This window comes from Alosa pseudoharengus, unplaced genomic scaffold, assembly GCF_046254945.1.
Source record: "Alosa pseudoharengus isolate Yale_2024_CS ecotype anadromous, Long Island Sound unplaced genomic scaffold, YU_APseudo_1.1 YU_APseudo_1.1_scf_13, whole genome shotgun sequence".
In the NCBI taxonomy this organism is placed as follows: domain Eukaryota; kingdom Metazoa; phylum Chordata; class Actinopteri; order Clupeiformes; family Clupeidae; genus Alosa; species Alosa pseudoharengus.
The window spans coordinates 21,554,132-21,574,536 of NW_027468598.1; the positions used below are offsets into that span (position 1 = coordinate 21,554,132).

A 20,405-nucleotide genomic window follows, 5' to 3' on the forward strand; every position below is an offset into this window, starting at 1 on the left:
GAGGATAACAATCACATCAGACACTGGGAGAATGTCCATTCGCCAATATGGTCCTCAGCAACTAATCCCCACTAGAAAGTGCACACTCACATGATAGTAAATAACATCCATAATTCCCACTGAATTATGAGTTTGTCTGCCATTTATTTCAAAGTACGTATATGACTTCCACTTGCTCCACAAATACAACAATACAACAAACACCAAGGTGTTTACCGCAAACCAAACAGCTAAAAGCAAGAATCAGTCGAACACTTCCCTAAAACATTCACTCCCAGCACCAGTGGCCATTTCTGCGGGTCTTTGTTCTTCTGCATGGATCTGTGTTATGTATTATTCAGAGTCCAGGGCACCGGTGCCCGGGCGGTCCGTGGGCTCCCGCGTTATGAGCCAGGGTTCCGAGAGGCGGTACAGGCACGGGCACCGCGTACGGATGAAAAGCCCATCGCACGGACCTGCACGCTATCCCACTCAATAATGCATGGAGTCGCACACACACACACACACACACACACACACACACACACACACACGCACACACATACACACACACACACACACACACACACACACACACACACACACACACGCGCGCGCACGCTCTCTCTCTGTAGCTTTCTTGGCACGCCAGCATATAACTCGACGCCGCGCAAGAAAAAAAAAAGCACTCACACAACAAATGTTTCACGGCAAAAAGAAAGCAAGCAAAAAGGTAAGTAAGAGTGAGAGAGAAAATACGGTAAAATAATAAAAAAAAAAAAAAAAAAAAAAAAAACAACAATAAGGCCAACCCCGTGACTAGCATCACGGCTCTGTGCTCATCCAGGTGCAGGCCATCTGGAATGTGCGGGCGGCCTGGCTCTGGGAGCCTTGTGATACTGCAGGCGTCGTGACTGCTGTGTTTACTTATTATGCACGGCATACAATATGGTGCGTCGGTGATATTATACCTGAGAGAGGAAGGGTATTAATCACCCGCCTTTTTTCTGCAGAGCTAGAACTGTATGTTCTCCATACGACTGCATAAAATTTCAATACACAAATAATGCAGCTAATTGTTAAGGGGGGTGGGGGGTTAGAAAAGGATGCCGGAAAATACACTACCAGTCAAAAGTTTGGAGACACTTAGAAATTTCCATTCCACTCCATTATAGATGGAATTCCAGCTGAGATCATTTGCATTATTACATTACATTTTTTTTTATCAGATTACATTATGTGCTTACACAATTGCAAAAGGGTTCACCAATGTTTTCTCAGTTAGCCTTTTAAAATTATATCAGATTAGTAAACCGAATGTGCCTTTGCAACATTGGATTAATGGTTGCTGATAATGGGCAACATAGAATTGCATTAAAGATCAGCCATTTCTTTCTACAACAGTCGAGAACCCTTTTGCAATTATGTAAGCATATAATGTAATCTGAAAACTGTTGCCAAACTTTTGACTGGTAGTGTATATAAATGAACATGAGTCTTTGAGATCTCCTATGAACATATATAAATGAATAAGTGTCTTTGAGATCACCTATGAAAATATATAAATGAATAAGTGTCTTTGAGAACACCTTTGCACCAGTTGTATGTGATTATACATTCACAGCACAGCTCAGGAAAACACAAATGTACCAATCAAGAATGCAAACAGCACACGTCAAACATCTAACAAAAGTCTGTGTTGAGGGCAATAAAATGTCTTTCTTGCTCGTGCTCATATAGGGCATATCCTTTAGGCACACAAAAGTTTACTATAGAAAAAAAAAAACAATAACCGACCACGGCCTCACACTCTTTCAGTGCCTAAGTGGTCATTGTTGGCTATTATCACAGCTTTGACTGAGGGGTTTGTGAGTACAATGCTCGGACACAATGGCAGTGGGCTCTGATCGCGGTCAGTGGGCTACAGCTGAGTCACATGTGGTGATGCCGCTGGACAGGAGATGGTCAGATGTTGCTCTGAACCACTCAGGATGAGCCAGACCATGACCACATGAAATCACCACCCCCTTGCAGGGTGTCCATTACAAACCAATAGAAACCCTACAATAGATTAAATTCAAGTGTAACAGGTATGAAATAATTATGAACAAAAAGTCTACATCAATCTAAAAAAAACATATTGTTTAGAAGGACTTATAAAACTGTGTATTGAATATATCCATTCATTTTTTAAAGGCCTCCAAGTAAATGTATTGATGTTGATGGTGAGATCGACTGCAGTTGTAAAACAATAATGAGACACATTTAACAGTTCCAAGGAGCAACATGACATTGCAAGGTAAACTATCATCTTTCCATTAATATCCTTCAAAGCAGAGCGTGAGAGCACCATGTTTTCACCTGTCTGATCTGATGCATTTAAGAGTTCTACCACTTCATCTGCACACCTGCCACTTAACACACATACTCAGTATAAACACACATTGCTTCAGCTTAGGCAAAGGTACTCCTTTATCTTCACCTGACATTTCAAACATAACCTTACCTGTTGTGCACAGAGACCTGGAGGGACTTTTAGAGGTTCGGCAGGGCAGGCAGACAGCTACCTCAGGCCAGATTTACTAAGAGACAGGCCATACACTGACACTGACACACAAGTGCACCCTCACCCCCCTCACACACACACACACACACACACCCAACCCAATCCAACCCAACCCACACACCCACTGACAAAAGCCCTGTTTGTAGCTGTGCATTGTGAACGATGTTGTTTGTCCAGGAAAATGCAAACGGAGGCATTCCGCAGCTCTGCAACTGTATTCACGGCTCGACTTTACAAACGTACAGCGACACATCCACACTCACCTCACCACTGAGCAAAGCAGAGGATTGCTCCCGTTACACAGAAAGAGGGAGAGAGGAAGAGAGAAAAGAATCAGGTAGGATGTCATCTCCCTCACCCTGCTCCTTTCTCTCAGACGACTGGCTTATATCAGGGACACAACGCTGACCGGCATCCCTCAGCCGACGCACATTGTTCTTGTGCAGTATAAGTAGATGAACAAGACAACAACACTTACCTGAACTTGTCAGCATTGCTATCGGTCCTGTGAATGAAAGTGGCAAGACATGCAGTCCTCCGCACACATGCAAGACATGCAGTCCTCTCTGTTAGTGAGGTCCCACACCAGCTTAAAGTGTGCATACAAATAGACAAGCTCCTGTGTCAGTCGTCATAACTGCAGCCAAAGTTGTACTGTGACTGGGTATGAGGCTAAGACTCCTTGGAGATTTTTTAAGTGACCACAGCGCTCTACTAGTGAAAACAAGACTTAAGAGTGTGACTTTAGCCAACTCAGAGACTGTTTATTACACCTTATCTCTTCAAAAGTAAAGAATGTGAGTGTGTGAGTGTGGTCAGACTTGAAGTGACTCCTCGCATTTCGACATGTGCGTCGTGTTCCTCGGGAGACCCCCGAGGTGTTAAGTAAACAGAAATGCGTTTACCTCTCCTCCCGGATGAACGGAGTCAGGAAGCGTGTGGCGTCGTCGTCATGGCTACTCTGCAGACTACTCTGCTGGCTGCTCGGCTGGCTGCTGGAAAGAAGATGGACACCCGTCAATCATGTGTCATCAATCATCGACACCTCACAGCCTATCATGGTCAAGAAGAGATATATCTACACAAACAGTATTAACACTTAGTGCCATGACAAAAACCCCACAGTTGGACACAGCTCAAGAGGGGACAGAACAGTAGGCCACATATGGTCAGTGCGCACAGACCTTTAGACTGTACCTCAAAACTTATCCACTAGAGGGCAGTATAGGCTACACACTGGGCAACACGACACCTGCTCCTTAGGCTCTCAATTATGTGTTGTTTTGTTATACTCAGAGCAGTTATGTTCTGCCTTTACAATAACACAGGACTGAATCCACCGGGGAGGATCTGCTGGCAGTCCATGTTTCTGTCATTATTATTTTCTCATTTTATCTCCAAGCATATCAGGGAACACTACCTCTCCCTCTAATCTGTGACTCTGAGAGAATCCCAACTATGCATGACACCACATCCATGGCATGAGAGCCAATAATGAAATACAACAGGTGGATTACTGCAATCCGCATAACATCACGACTGGTCAACAAAACCTCTGAGTATTTGGGGAAAAAAAATATCAAGGTTCATAGTAAGTGTTACCTATTATTGTTCCCAAAAATGTTATAATCTATAAACACTACTTCACTAAATCACAACCTAGCAGACTCCCTACACATTGAGGCACAGCATGTGGGATGGAACAGCTGGTGTCTTTTTCTCTACAAAAGACAGACAAGGACTCCACACCAGTGCGTCCATCACTATGTGTACACAGGTGTACCTTTGGTCATCTTAACATTACATGACATAAAAGTCCCTATAACCCTATAACATTTCAGCATACTTCCCTAAAAGGAACTGTTGCTTTAAAAAAGGTCATCTGTAGTTGTCAGGTCACAGTCTCTAAGATAAAACCAATCGGCAAAAGAACAGTCAACAATAGGACACTAGGAGCTTGGTGACCACACTGGGGTATGTGCAAACAACAGTTTGTGAGATTAACAGCAAAAATAGAAATAGAGTATATCATCAAGTCTACTGTACGTTGAGTGCACACTAGCATTTTAAACACAATAAAGCTATGATCAGTGAAAAGAGATGAGATGAGATTAGATTAGACAGACAGCTGAAAAGGTCGAGAGCTAAATAAAGGGCTAAGCTGTGAGAGGGCGTCTCTGTGTGAAAGTGTGAGGAGAAGTGAGCTTGTTGAGATCCAGTGAGAGATGAAACAGAATGGCTGTTGTGCTACAGCTGTTTCGACATGCTGTAGGATACTACTAAAAGCTTTGCACGCTTTTAACGTGTGTTTGACATTTCGGGTGCTACTTGTCGCTATGTCTCCCTTTTTTCATCACAAGTCCATCAAGCGCTTACCGGCCCACATGAATACAACCCCTGGTCGTAGTAGCATTTTCATATTTGTGTAAACAAATAGCTGAAACCAGTAGGAAGCAATATAGGATAGTTCACAATTTAGGAAGTCTGCAGTTCACAGAATGTGCGTGTGTGATGCAGTAAGATCATCAGCCTGTGTTGTGTGTGTGTGTGTTTGCACCGAGCTTAACCAACACTTCAACCACAGCAACTATAGGTGAAAGTACATGTGGGCCTTCGTCAAAATACATGCCACATAATGTCTCTTATTGACAAAGACATAGCCATGGGTGGAGAAGTGAAACAAGTTGCTAAATTCAACATGTATGTTCATGTAGGCTACAAGTTGTATAGCTACAGACCAATGCTGAATCACTAAAGCAATTTCAAAAGATTCATACCAAATGAGTCTTTGCCAGCCATGAAATGTGTTGATTCATATTTTAGATAGATATATCATATGACAGGTGCTGTTCTGAGATAAAAGATTATTTTTCACTTCTGTGAGTATTCTTACTTCATTTTCTTAGAATGCATACTTTTGCTCTAAACTCAAACCAACATAAAAATTATTATTAATAATAATACTATTTTTTATTATTATTATTACATTATAAACATAAAACTGATTTTATATTAATCTCAAACAGACAACCGAGGCGCAGACACGTAGATTTCTGTCTGAATGTGTTTGTGTTTACCCTCAGAGCGTTCCTGTGCAGCATATCTCGAGAGCCTCCAGAAACAGGCTGAACCATCACAATGATCTGAACAGAACACCTCCTTAAAAAAAGAATAACCAAGGTCTGTCTGTCCACAAAACATCATTGTTTTGCACAAAATAGTATAAAACAATATATATCTGCAAAAAATAATATTTATTTTATTTATAAAATGAATGTGTAAAATATAATGATGATAAATGGTAGTTATTTGATTCTGGATTTTTTCATGTTTTTTTCTGCACGTGCATTGTTAGTTGTCAATTGACACTGTGTATGTAGAGACAGAGAGGGCTAACATAGCTCTGCTTCTCAGTCCATATGATGAGGTTGTGACCACATCACACACAGTCATGTGACCAACCTGTCACATCACGGTCATCACATGGCAACATATAACATTGCATTACGCAACATCATCTTATGTGATGCACTGGAACTAACTATGCATTCAGGTTGATTCACAGCGAGCAGTTCCTACACCTCTCCATCCCTCTTGAGGCATAGCGGCCTTATTCACAGCATCACACCAATTAGGGACAGATTCACATTTTTAAAGAGGACGTTCTTAGCGCATCCAAGAATGACATCAGACAAAGTCTTCTGTTTCGGCACACTTTGATAACTCTCTCGCGAGCCTCTGCCCTCATGCATTAGTAAATCGTGTTGCAATGACTTCATTCTTGTCGGTAACGTCTGAAGGGGGAGAGTGGTTCTTGACTGAAATATTAACCATACCAGAGTATGAGAGTGCTGATACAAAGATACAAGGACCATGGCGCCTTGGCCCTAAAATAGCAAACAGTCTTTGCTTATCAGGACCCGGCAGACTGCACAGGGCATGGACCAGACTGCCAGCTACAAATGCTACACAGAAATAAGTATATACACACACACACACAGACATACACACAAGACAGATATGGTCACATGCATACACACACACACACACACAAACACACACACACACACACACACACACACACACACACACACACACACACACACACACACACACTTACATACACACACAGACACACACACATGTACACAGGCAGACATACACACAAGACAAATATGGACACATGCATGCAAACACACACACACACACACAGACACATACACACACACACACACACACACACACACACACACACACACACACACACACACACACACATACAAAAACACTCACAAACATAGACAGACAGACACACATACACAAACAGATATGCACACACACTCACAATAAACTAATAATACAGACAGTGAGACAATTGTAAATGCCTGTAAAATTAATGATTTACTTTAATTTCACACTGTGTGCAGTAAAAAACTCAAGCAATGAGGCATCCTCACAGGCTGTTGGGCACAGTTTTAAAGACAGCAAAAGTCAATAGGTCCTATTATCGTATACTGTAAACGATGTTTTCTCGGATATCAATTCCCAAATAATAGTGAAAGAAACCGAGGGCCAGACAGAGAAATAGAAAAGAGAGAGAGAAAGTAAGAGAGAGAGAAAGAGGATGACAGAGAATAAGTGTGTGTGTGTGAGAGAGAGAGAATGAGAGAGAGAACATTTCATTATTGTTGTTAATCCAAAACCATTACCACAGAGAGAGTAGAATAATCCGCAATGTGATTAATCTGTAATTGGGATAACAAGAATCAAAGAACACTTTATTGACTTTCCTTAAGAATTACAAGCAAAAAAAGAAATAGTGCACACATCACAGATATCACGTTCACGTAATCATAAAGCATTGTGGCGGGTGGGTGGGGGCATTGGCATGGGGTTGGGGTCCTTGTTTTCAGCCATGCATGAATGAGTTGCCAAAGCAAAGCACAATTACAGTTACCAGTGCCGGCAGAGCCTGTGAGCAGACACACATGAGAACTAATTCACAACCTACAGTCACTGTCGTGCCAGCAAATTACCTTTGCCTTGAGGGAGCCCTCCTGCTGGTCATCCTTCTCCTTCAGACATGCAATTCCTTTACAAAAGAACCAGTCTGGTTCCAGTGAATACAACCACCCTCCCCCAACGGTCTCTCTCTCCCCAACCCTCTCACTCTCTCTCTCTTGTAAAAATCCAACGACAGACAGGCTATGCTCGTTTAACCATTAGACACGCTGCATGTTCATCAGTGAACCCTTGCGCACCATGAGCCCGATCTGTGTTGGAGATAGTGACACGTGCCCCAATCCTTACCTATCGCCCCTGCTTTGATTCAGTCGACTGATCCATTAAATCGGTCATGAAACCATGAAGGACTCGCAGGCCTTTCCATTTCCTTTGAGTAACGAGCGCGGCTACTACACCGTGCCCCCCGTAAAAAAATAAACACCCAACCACTATGTGACTCATTAACATGCTCGTTAAGCTACTCGCTTACAACACGGCTGAATCTTAAACACAACAATCACAGCTTAGCTCACTGCTGGATCCTGCTAGAGCCATCACAGACAATAACAACCCACGCACATCAGGTTATGATGGATTGATTATATTATTACATGATTACATTGTACAGAGACGAGAGGCCTACGCAACGCTCTAAGAATTATAGCATAATCATGGGCACATCTACAGTGTATTGTTGATAACTACAGACAAGGGACGATTACGCAAGGCATGGACTCAGGGTACAGTGTGAGCTCTGAAAGCAGCGGAACAATATGACTCTCCAGGGTTAGAGCTTTAAGCCTGCCCCCGCTGCAGTCTCCTCTGCTTCATACAAGACCTTCCTCTCCCCAATGTCAGATAAAAAGACATACAGCGGATGAAAACAATGAATAATGAATAAAACGCAACAACTAGAGCCCAGGGAGAGAGAGAGAGAGAGAGAGAGAGAGAGAGAGAGAGACAGAGGAGAAAGAGAGAGACACACACAGAGGAGAAAGAGAGAGAGAGATAGACATACACAAAGGGGAGAAAGAGAGAGAAAGAGAGACAGAGACACAGAGAGAAACACAGAGAGGAGAAAGAGAGAGAGAGAGACAAAGATAGAGAGGAGAAAGAGAGAGAGAAAGGAGATGAAGGAAGGCAAATGAAGAAGAGAAAAAGATGAGAGGAGAGTAAAGGAGAGGAGGAGAGCAGCAGATGAAGGTGATGCTATTCCAATCAACAAGAATTAAAGGCACTAAAGTCTCCTTTCTCTGCGCACACACCCTTGGCGGGTATGTGTGTGTGTACGTGTGTGTGTGTGTGTGTGTGCTTGTGTGGGGAGTCGCGGGGACATTTTTCTCTCACAACTGTATATGAGAGGAGGCACCCACTGTACCTCAAATACGTCTGGCTCTGACAGTGTCGCCACAGCTGAGAGGCGTGTGTGTGTGTGTGTGTGTGTGTGTGTGTGTGTGTGGTCTGTGACAATGTCTTTACCAGAATCATCCTCTGCTACCCCAACCCACTGCCACCCTCTGACTCACTTGATTAATAGGTCCTGCTTCGCTGCCTCATCAATAATTGACGGCCAGATTAATATTTTGGCGCTGGCTTATGTAACCGTGAGACGAGGGCGGCAGGGTGGGTTGGTCACACACACACACGGCTTCCCTGGCATCAGAGGGGTCTCTATGGGCACTCTCTGTGATTCAGGCATAGAAAACAACGAGACCCATCAGGAAAGACAGAAAAGAGGTTCTCTTCTTTCTTTTCTTGTTCCCCTGAATGTCACGAGGATGCAGTGGTAAAGTAAAGTGGAAAGTGACTGGTATATAGGAGATGCTTTCATCCAAAGTGACACAGACTCGACGGAATCAAATGACGAGCTGAGTGACTGATTGTCAGGCGGCGAAGCGACTGCTGCTCTCCACCAAGCCCTATGTGAAGACGTGATACTGATGAGTTCAAGCTGAATCATATTAATACGTAATGTAGTCATTAGTTCTCCATGGGACATACAAACTGATTCCCATCTACTATACATTATGTCCTAACAATGTCCTAACACAAATCCATCCTCAACATATGACTGTCTCCGCCATCACAGGCTTGGTGAGAAACACAGTGTGTTTGCAAAGTGCAGTGCGTGAGTGCCCTCTTGGATCGCTGGTCCCAGGTCAGGTTGCTGACTCCAGCATACGCGGCGGACCATGAGGGGACTCTGAACTCCAGTGAACACCACTCAGCTCAAAGCTTCCTCTTAGCTGGAAATGTGCAACTTCACATTTCTTTGAAAGGGTTCAGAGACTTTTACCAGTTAAAAGGAAACTAGCATGAAGACCTCTCTACCTTATATAAAAGGGCTACATTGTGCCACTTTAGAAGTAAAAGTAATTTGTTTACACAGACCCTGACACTGACCCTGAGATAGATGAAATGCCAATACAGCATCACGACTGAACTGATGAGTTGCGTGTCTGTGGGCCTCTAGGGAAATTATGGGGACACACTTAGTCACTACTAATTAACACAAGTCAAGGACAGCACCATCCACAGCACTGCATTGCAAGTGTGACGAATGTCTGTGTTATCATTTGAGAAACATACAACCACAGCAGCGTGCGTGGTCCAAGGTCCAAGGCATATAGAACAAGCCTTGAGCTATGCCTGTCAGCTCACTCTAGCCACGCTATGCTTTTCCCCCAGAGATGTACAGGCTGACCAAACCTCCTTAAGTGGGAACCACAGAAGCAGAAAATATGAACAATCAGTTTCCTGGAAGTGATGGCAAAGCAGATGAGAGAAACTGCAGTAGCGCAACTTACCAATAGAAATGAGGCCTACTGATGGATTAAATAATACAGAGTACAGAGAGACTTCAGCATCACCTCACTCATCAATACTGTTTAAAATAGACACAATAACATGCGATTTTATTTGTATTGCTACATGCATTTCTTTAAGATAAACATCTTAATGCGCATAGTGAAGCTGCTTTGAAACAGTGTATTTTCTATTTATCAATGTATTATTTACTCTTTACTTTCACTAAATATTGAAACAGGTGTTATTAAATAACATGACTTGTTCTTGAGAATGTACACTTTCCTTCACTATACCTTCCCATATATTTAGAGCAACACGTTTTGAAGATGCCATTGGGTTTTGTTGTTTGCAGCCGTCTAGGCAACTGTGCCTGATGGTGACATATTACGACCCTTGCAATAGACAGGGTTAATGTATACATATGTCTACATCTCTAACTTCAGTAACTCCTCTTAGCTCAGTCAGTGTGTCAAAGTCTTAAGTATGTGCTGTGGACTTTAATTGGAAGCATTACTACAGCCAGTATACCCTTACCACACTCACTTTGCGAATGCTACACACAGGCCTTGTTTTGCGATGCTAGACTGCAAGTTTAGGCTTGAACAGCACAAACAGATACAACTATCAGATCTATCTGTAGTCATGGCTGGTCCTCTATGAAAAGATGACATGAACACAAGCCGTTTTCACTGAACTGTGTTCCACTGATATCAGTCTAGGGCAGCGGTTCCCAAACTTTCCCCCCCGCGTACCACCGCCTACATTCCGACTCGGCTCGCGTAGCCCCACCATCCGGCACACAAACACATAAAAACGTAACGCATTCTATAACCCCCCCACCCCCCCCCCCCCCCGCGTTGACAATATTTGTCCGTTTCCCGGTTTTAGGTGTGTGCATTTGGTCAGTTAAAAAGTTACATCCACATACAATATCTTATAATAGGCCTACAACAACGCCTGACAAGGATGTATTCGTTTGGACAACATATATACAGCCTAGAAAGGCTAAACTTAGGCTACCTTTAGTTTGTTAAATGTAAAGCCTAGCTTAATGTTACCTTTCTTGCCCATCTGAAATAACTCTTAGATTTGCTCCTTCCCTCCTTTCTGTTTTTGTTGTTTTCAAAAACCTGTTATATCCGCGAAACTTTCCCCCCACGGACCACGGACCATCCAACGCATTCTATTAGCTATTCCAGGCGTCATGTTTAATAAGCTGCCCTTTTTTTGATGAACACATACAGAGTTTATAAATGATATCCTTTAATTTCATGTTTCCATATCATTATGACCTGATTCGAAATTATCGAAATGAATTAATCACAAAAGATTTAAAATGTTAATTTTACACCTGTCCGCCATAGCCCTTTTCATCTCGCGTACCCCCTAGAAGCAGCTCGCGTACCACCGGGGGTACGCGTACCACAGTTTGGGAATCCCTGGTCTAGGGCATAGGTTTAGTTCTGAAGACTACAAATACTAACACCAAAACACACATCAAAGTCACTGGTCTAGAGGGGCATTACATGAGAAGGCTATGAACACTGATTTCAAACACACATCAAACACACTGGAGAGCTTAGAGGCTGTTTCAAGTTTAGCTAGCATGTAATGCACGGAAAAGAGGACTGAGTCAGACGGGTAGGGAGTTCTGCTGAAAGCAGGGGTTCTATTGGGTGGGGGATGGGGTAGGCATAACAGCAGGGGTAGGTACACAGAGGAGGGGGGGGGGAGTTGTTTGGTTGGTGGTGCCACGGCGGACGGAGGATAACCCCCATACCCACCTGCTCTCGCTGACGTTCTCCTTCCGCTCACGCACCTTGAGCCACTTGCGGAGCAGGAAGCGTTTGCGTCGGGGCGAGGCGCTGGGCGTGGAGCAGTTGGACCAGCTGGCCGCGTCCTCGTCGCTGGACGGCGTGATCTCGATGGCGGGCAGCTGCAGGTAGTCCTTGGAGGTGGCGCGGCGCAGCAGGCCGCCCTTGTCCAGCCGCGAGCCGCCGTGGCCCTCGCGCTCGCTCGGCAGCTTCTTCATGCGGCGCATCTTGAAGCGCCGGCGCCGCTGCGTGGGCGTGGACGAGCTGGACCAGGCCAGGCCGTCGCTGCCCCCGTCCCCAGCGGAGGCACTGCCGCCTCCGCCTCTACCTCCGCCTCTACCACCACCGTCCTCATCCTCCTCCTCCTCCTCGCGGGGGACCTGCACCTGGAGGGCCGGGGGCCGCAGCGTCTCCATCATGGTCCGGCCTCGCCTCGCCTCGCCACACACGCACGCTCACACACGGGCTGGACAAGCTCCGCACACCTCACACACGTAGAGAGAGAGAGTAGTACACACAGACTGGGGCACTACTCAGTCTTTAGACTCCAGATGCCTCTGCACAGGTAAGAAGTGCAACAGATGTCTTCAGATGCAAACAGATGCACTCTCTTTCTGTCTCTCTCTCTCTCTCTCTCTCTCTCTTTGTCTGCCTCTCTCTCCTCTTCACCTCCACCTCTTCTTATCTTTTCTTCTTGCTGACTTCAGAGGCACTACAGTATGTTGACTCGGGGACACTCTCCGACGAGCTGTTCTGTCACCTCTCAGAGGGGCAGGGGCTTGTGTCGGCTGCCTGCCTCCTCATCTCCGCCTCTGAGGTGGACGGTGACAGAGATGCATGGGGCAGGCGGCAGGCGGGCTGGATGGTTCCTATGACAAAGGGAGCCTCTGTCCTCCCCGCTGCCTATGAAACATGCATGAGGGGCAGTAGCCGCGAGTGTAACCGGACCCCGAGGACGCTCAGGGGACTGGGGCAGGGTTACGCTCACTCACACACACACACACTGTAAACAAACACACACCCAAACACACTCACAGGCACACGCAAACACACTTTCACACAGACACACACACGCGATTGTGCAAACACGGCTAAGAGGCAGCTTCCAATGGTAGCCTGACCTGGAATTCACTGAAGTATACTTTGAATTGTTTCAACTGCTCATAAAATCGGTCTGCTATAGAGTCGCAGTCTTCCTTCCAATGTTGATCCTCTCTCTTCGGGGACGTCGTCTCGGTCTGAGTTCCGGAGTCGTCCTCTCAGTCTGAGTTCCCACGCTAGAGCCTCAAGAGCCTACGGGTCAGAGCGAGGGAACAGGGTCTGCAAGGGGGCCGGCAATGTGGCCAGGGCGGAAGGGACAGAGCAGAGCAGACAGACAGAGCAGAGCAGAGCAGAGCAGAGCAGAGCAGACAGACAGACAGACAGACATACACACACACATACATGCACACACACACCCACACCCACACACAGACACACACCACAGACACATACACACCACACACACAGACACACACACTCTCAAACAAACCCGATAGACAGTCAGACACTCTCAACCATAACACTAAAGTCTCTGGGGACTCCACTATAGACCCTTTCAACAATAAAAACAAAAACAATGCTTGAACATTCTATTTGGGCCCCAATCTACTTCCTCTGCATTAAGATAACATATGGAATGTTAAAAAGGAAGTCTTGTGGGGCCCACTATGATGCTGATAATGGAACTCTCTTGAAAGGGTCTATATCTGATCTGATCACTGGCCTGCACTGGGACTGGGATCACATGTTAGTCAGTGCACTTAATAAGGGCACAGGCAAATGCCATCAGAGCCATCGGAACTAACGTCTACAATGCACAGCAAAAATGTCAAAGCACGGCAAATGATTACAGATTCGCCTGAGCACAGACTTCTTCTTTGAGGATGTCCTAGATTTTTTTATTTTTATCTTTGGACCGAAATGCTGTGGTGTTGTATGTCTAAAACCCACCGTTCCATGCATGTGAAAACGGCCAAAAACCAACGCTCAACAGTTTCACTTTGACTGTAGCTGTGGCTTCTCAGAGCTCAAAACAAGTGTGACGGTGAGGGAATTCACAGCACTGGATTGAAACCATTCAAACAGATACCAAGATAACGTGTTGGTTTCTCTGACACATGAGAGAAAAACACTTGTGTGATGCCACCCACGCGGCTTTCATCAGTTCCATGCAGCTATCAGTGTTTATGAGGGGTAGAGATAATCTCACTATGCACCTACTGCTCACATGAGGATGTCTGACGTCTAAAATAGAGTGGTCAGTAGGGGGTGTCTGTAAAAAAAAAAGGTATTCAGCTTTTTTATCCAAAGCGACATAGACTCTCAATGGCGGGTTCACACATTGAAGTATCTTATTCTGTAGAAAACGATTATGAAATGAGCAGGCCACCCATGGGTTCATGAATCTGCCATGGTTGCCATAGTAAAGAGGCAGAGCAGTGACCTGGAGAGAGGGGAGCGGGACAGAGGTGAAAAGAGCTGGCACTTCGCGAAGACAGAGCAAACAGTAGCACTTCTAGCGCAAACACAGCTATCAGACTCGGAGCGCATGACCCCGGTCGAGCGCTCTCACCTCTAGACCCTCCGAATCCTGATAAGGATGTGTGCACTGCTGACACACTACATTGTTTGACTTTTGGGATCTGGATGCCTGATTCATGAGGGGAATAATACCGCAGTCAGGGATAACCTTTTCAAGATATGGTTTCTATAGAATATGGTTTCTATGGAATACATGTATCATTCAATTAAAGCTATGATACACAGTTTTTCTTAATAAAAGACACAATAGGTAGTAGGAAAATATTGCACAAGAATAAACATCCACCTTATTTTAGCTTAACTTGTGAAACTGTAGCATAGAGTACCATGTATGTTGTCACAAAGACACAAATTCGATTCAGCTCAGCAATTCAACCTACTGCACTTTTCACCCTGTTTCATCCGGTACAGTATTAGATTTTGTAGCCCTTTAAAACCCAATCCTGGCAGCTTTATAATGGGAGTAATGGCTGCTGTGGCGGAAAGGGTTTCACGTTTCAAGGTGACAGTCGGTGGACATGGTCCTTGGCAGCAGAGGGAGATCGAGTTTCCAGAGGACGCTAAGTAGCCTTGCTGCTGCTGCTGGGGCTGGTGACTGGCTGACTGCACTCGCAGTCGCACTCTCGACTGTGTCACCTTTCCGGGCAGGTAAACGTTGCCAGCCAGTGCCTCCCTCTCTTTCCAGGCCAGTTAATGTCAGGGGGTGAGATGGTCAAACCGAGCAGGTAAACAGCATGCATTATACATATAGAACGGTGCTCCTAGGCTCACCCTCACACCTAGTGTTTGACTCGGGTCTGACGACGACTACTTCAGCGGGCCGGTGACTGGGCCGAGCGAATGTACAAGAGAAGGTGTGACTGATGCACTGCTCAGTGACACAGACGTCTACTCAGAGGGGGTCTGGTGGCTGCAACAAGCTCTAAATATGTCAACAACTTTATTTGTTATCATTATCTTCAGGTGTGACCTGTGTGAGGGGGTGGAGCTTCTCCCTATATACCTGTGCCTGGCGGTCTGCTTGATGCCTTTTGCCATTTCCGTTGGCCTTATGCCAAGATCGGGTGGCTTCCACACTCACTAGGCCGTGTAGTCGGTTTTCTACTTTGTTTATTTTCTAGTTTTCCTTAAATTTCCTAATTATGTTAATAAATACCCCTAGACTCGAGCCCCTTTGACTGTTTGTCAATTTGTGTTGCATCTAGCCTGGCTGGCTGTAACATCACTCTATCTATGAGCACGAGCTGTCTGCCTGGCCACAGTGGTACAACTCCATCCTCTTGCACCAGACAGGGCAATGGTAGTGTTAGTGGATAAGGACGGAGCTGGGTTTGCATGCAGTAGCCTGTAGAGTTGAGAGTTCAACTCCAAGCTGCCACCACTGTGTGTCCTTGAGCAAGGCTCTTAACCCCGGGTTGCTCCAGGTAGTCTGGCCCTGCACTTAATTGATCTATAAGTCACTTTGGACGAAAGCCAAGTAAATCAAATCAAACAAAAAATATCTGACACCTTTTGTGTTATTAGTCTAAAGACGATGTCCAATTAGGTGAGGCATGAACTGCAACATGAGAGCATTTCACTCAGTTAACACTGAATTGTGTACAAAACTTTAACACAGTAATCAGTTTACCACAGAGGGAGATACATATGAAAAGTGCAACACTTCTGTGATCATGCTATGAATGATAAAGTGTTTCCTTCTTTTTTTGAAGGGTGACTGATGCCTTTGCCATTAAAGATTTTGCCATTTTGCAACACACGCAGTGACACAATGCACAACTTTAGGAGAATTGTACCTACTGTAAATCTTTTATAACATTTGTACCTTGGTACTGGCCTATCTGTTTACTTCTCCAACTCTTACTTCTTTACTCTTTACTTTGCCAAAACATGGCAAAATTAATAATTTGACCAAACCATCACTTCTTGATAACCACCTCTACAACCATATCCGACAAACATTGGTGCTTTCTCAGCAAAAAGATTCCAAGTGTGAACCTAACGACTGCTTCTGGACAGACCGACTGAAAACAGTTAATAAAAAAAGACAGGAGAAACAATCCAGGGCTATCTTTCACAATTTATAGCCTTGTCAGCCCGCCTGTGCCAGTGATACTGAGTTATTGCTTGTGCCCCACTGCAAGGCAGCCCATCATAGGCCCTCGTCCGTTCCATCACATCAATCAGGCTTGGCAGGACTTTGACCTGCCTTAAGGTGCATGACAAAAGCAATTCTCAGCAAAGCGGTGGATACTTTCTAGGTGTTCTTGGATAGAGTTGCCCCAAACCTCCCGACTGACACTCAGAGGCTGTTGTAAACATGTAATTATGTAATTCTGAAATATATCTCTAGTTCAATAATTGTACTGAATAAGATATTACAGAGGCCTGGGTTAAAATGCTTCATACACCCACTCAAAGAAAGAGAATTATTAGGTAAGACAAATCACGTGCAGATGATGCAGAAACTTAAGTATATGGAGATGAGTCCTTGTTGTCCAAACATAGTTACTCTATGCAGACTGCTAGCTTAGCAGAATCTCCAGATGGCTGCCACACAATACCCCTCAAACCAAATTAAGGGTTTAATATGTAACATGAGAGAACTGAAAGAGGATGCTAAAAGACCCGGGCCATTGAAAACACACACACACACACACACACACATCCTCCCCCGCCCCCCCCCCCCACCACCACCACTCCATACACACACAGACACACACACACACACACACAAACATACTCTTCAAAGCAGTATTGAGACTATATTCCCTATAGAACTACAAATATAGCACATTGAAATTGATGTGCTAAGTCCTAAAACACTGTTAACAGCCACTGCGGGTGTTTTTACAGAAGTGCTGTATCACAAGGGTGTGTGTGTGTGTATGTGTGTGTGTATGGAGTGGTGGTGGTGGTGGTGGTGGTGGGGGGGGCAGGTTGCAAACCAATAGATGGTGAACCCATGATGAACACTCACTGCAGAAAATCAGACCTTTGCATATACAGTACATGCAATCAACTGTGACAGGTGGATGATCTATACTCCAGTAGGATGTATAATGTTCAAATGATTATCTGTCCATCTGTATCATTCATAATACATCTGTACGATAGCTTCACTCCAACTGGTAAACAGCGGTGATCTGAAGCACAGCTCCAGGGGAGTCAGTCACACCGGACCACAGACACGGGGAACCAGGCTCTGTGCCCACTTTGCTTGAGGCACTTGGCCAAGGAGGAGCACTGCATGGGCGCTTATCTCCACTAGCAGCTGTGGCGCTCCTCCTGAACGTGCTCTGCACTGCCTGACAGAGCAGCATTTTTATAGTGTGGGGAGAAGAGGGAGTGACGAGAGAAGAGGAGAGGAGAGGAGGGGGGAGGAGAGGAGAGGAGAGGGGAGGAGAGGAATGGAGAGGAGAGGAGAGGGGAGGAGAGGAATGGAGAGGAGAGGGGGGAGGAGAGGAGGGGGAGGAGAGGAGTGGAGGGGGAGAAGAGGGAGTGACGAGAGAAGAGGAGAGGAGAGGAGGGGGGAGGAGAGGAGTGGGGAGGAAAGGAGAGGAATGGAGAGGAGAGGAGAGGGGAGGAGAGGAATGGAGAGGAGAGGGGGGAGGAGAGGAGAGGAGAGGGGAGGAGAGGAGAGGAGAGGAGAGGGGAGGAGAGGAGGGGGGAGTATGTGCGGCTCACGCTCGGGAAGCACATCTTTCATCCCTTATTTATTTGCTGTGTGCTATAATTAGAGGCAATCCACCAGGGATGCAAATTGAGCCCCTCAGCAACACGTGGCACACTGCAGATAGTGATGGTCAGCCCGTGTATTTGTTCAGTTTAAACCGAAGGCCTAGACCGCTCTGATTACAGTGAAGGCCCAAAATAGTGTGCTTTCAATTACTGGTAGGGCTACAGTGCATCCCAACCGGCTAAAAAAATGGTTCAGTTATAAATGAGCAGTGACTTAAAAAAAAAATACTTGGGCATAAGACCGCATACTGTGCAATAGCATCAACAGTGCATGGGGCGTATTGACATAGAGAGTGAATGAGATGCTGACACGCCACGGCATTTGCCTTCAGAAACAGCCATAAACGGCGACAGTGTTTCATTTTGCACGGATTACGCGGCGTAGGCGTGCAGCCACGGCTGCTGTGGCTTTCTCTCCATAATGGGCCCATTTGTTAAAACCCAACACAGACGTCTGGCTCGCACATCTTAACCGCAGGGATTAACGTGAAATCAAATCAGTTTTCATTAGCGGTAGACTTGATCAAAACAATGTATGCTAATGTGGTATTTGACACACACATACATTACTGTGTATTACATACACAGAAAGGAAGTGTACAGGCCGATCTACAACTGCCTAAATGCCTTCAGACACATATTTTAACATACATTATCTCCACTGAGTGGATGGTATACTTACTCCAAAAGGTGTATATTAGAAGGTGTGAACTCAATCAAATATGCAGATACAATACACAGATACAAATTGCTAATATACAGTAATCAAGGAAAAACACAACATAAGGCTCAGACACAATTGTTTTGCGCTTGCCACTCACTGTAAAGGTTTCCACCCATAATAGGAAGCTAACATTCATGGCTTCTTTGTTTCTCAAGGCCTTCTCACAAAGAAACACATTACTGGTGTGAATGATCTTTTCCATTTAAAATTGGTAGATGTACGCGTTCTAGGCATGGAACAACTAGAGGAATGTCAGATGATATGGGAGATAAGTATGAAAGAACAAGTGCAAATGTCCAACCTCCTATCCAACGGTTTACTCAAAAACATGCTACAGCTCTGCTTATGTGCTTTGGCAACAGGTCAAACCAGGGATGCACACTGTGCACGAAAAGGTCAAAAGTAGACAGCTATATCAACACTGAAGCCCTGTATATGTACACGGGTTTTAAAAAGGGGAGAGGGGGGTTGTCCTTATTGTCACACAAAACTCTTCCCTTTTGTGTCTGCCTGAACATAGAAGGGAAACACGTGAAGAGAGTGGTCCACTGTGACCTGGTGGGGAGTAGGGGGGTGACCGCACCTTTTGATGTAAGGAGGTCGCAATTGTGTCTGGACTGGACAGGAAGTCCCACTGAGACCAGATGGCAGACGGCAACGATTACAATCAGAACACACTTCAGAGGGGGAAGACGCAAGTCAACACTGGTTTTTGACCCAGAAAGTTTGGGAAAGAAAATATTGTCGCTGGAAAAAATAAATAAATAAACAAATAAATAAAAAATCAGCAAGTCACTAAATGAGTCAAACCTGCAGCACGGCTGTTCACTGAAGTATAAACACGTCACATTTAAAAGCTTCACTTGTCCATGAGTGAGGTGAGGTCTTCTGTCTGTGCAGTCGGATTGTCAACAAAGCATAACTCTGAGCTAGGGTGCCATAAACACCCCATGTATCAGGAAGAAGGGGTCTGCACCTCAAGAGAGAGAAAGAGAACAGTTTGTGACTTTTGAGATTGTTATCAACGTCTCAACTCTGAAGCACACATTAAATGCGGGCCATGAACTCTTTCCATCCCATGCATATTCAATTTGTTCTAACTTTGGCTCAGCATCCACACTAAATCATTCTAAAAAAGCCTGAATGGAACATCGTGGTTGATTGTAACCAAGTTAGCAGGAACAGA

General features: G+C 45.1%; 1 protein-coding gene across 3 annotated transcripts in view; it reads right to left on the reverse strand.

Annotated features, from left to right (window-relative positions):
* Nucleotides 1-14,350, reverse strand: part of gramd1bb (GRAM domain containing 1Bb) — an 81,232-nt gene extending 66,882 nt beyond the window's left edge. For 2 of the 3 annotated variants that reach the window (XM_076282535.1, XM_076282534.1), the window contains exons 1-2: nucleotides 12,142-14,349; nucleotides 3,451-3,537 (exon numbers count right to left, since the gene is read on the reverse strand). In XM_076282535.1, coding sequence (XP_076138650.1) covers nucleotides 3,451-3,537; nucleotides 12,142-12,590 — 536 coding nt within the window. In that variant the 5' untranslated portion in view covers nucleotides 12,591-14,349. Of the gene's footprint in view, nucleotides 1-3,450; nucleotides 3,538-12,141 lie in introns of all 3 variants that reach the window. The other variant, XM_076282533.1, reaches the window with a different exon arrangement.
* Nucleotides 14,351-20,405: the final 6,055 nt, after the last annotated feature.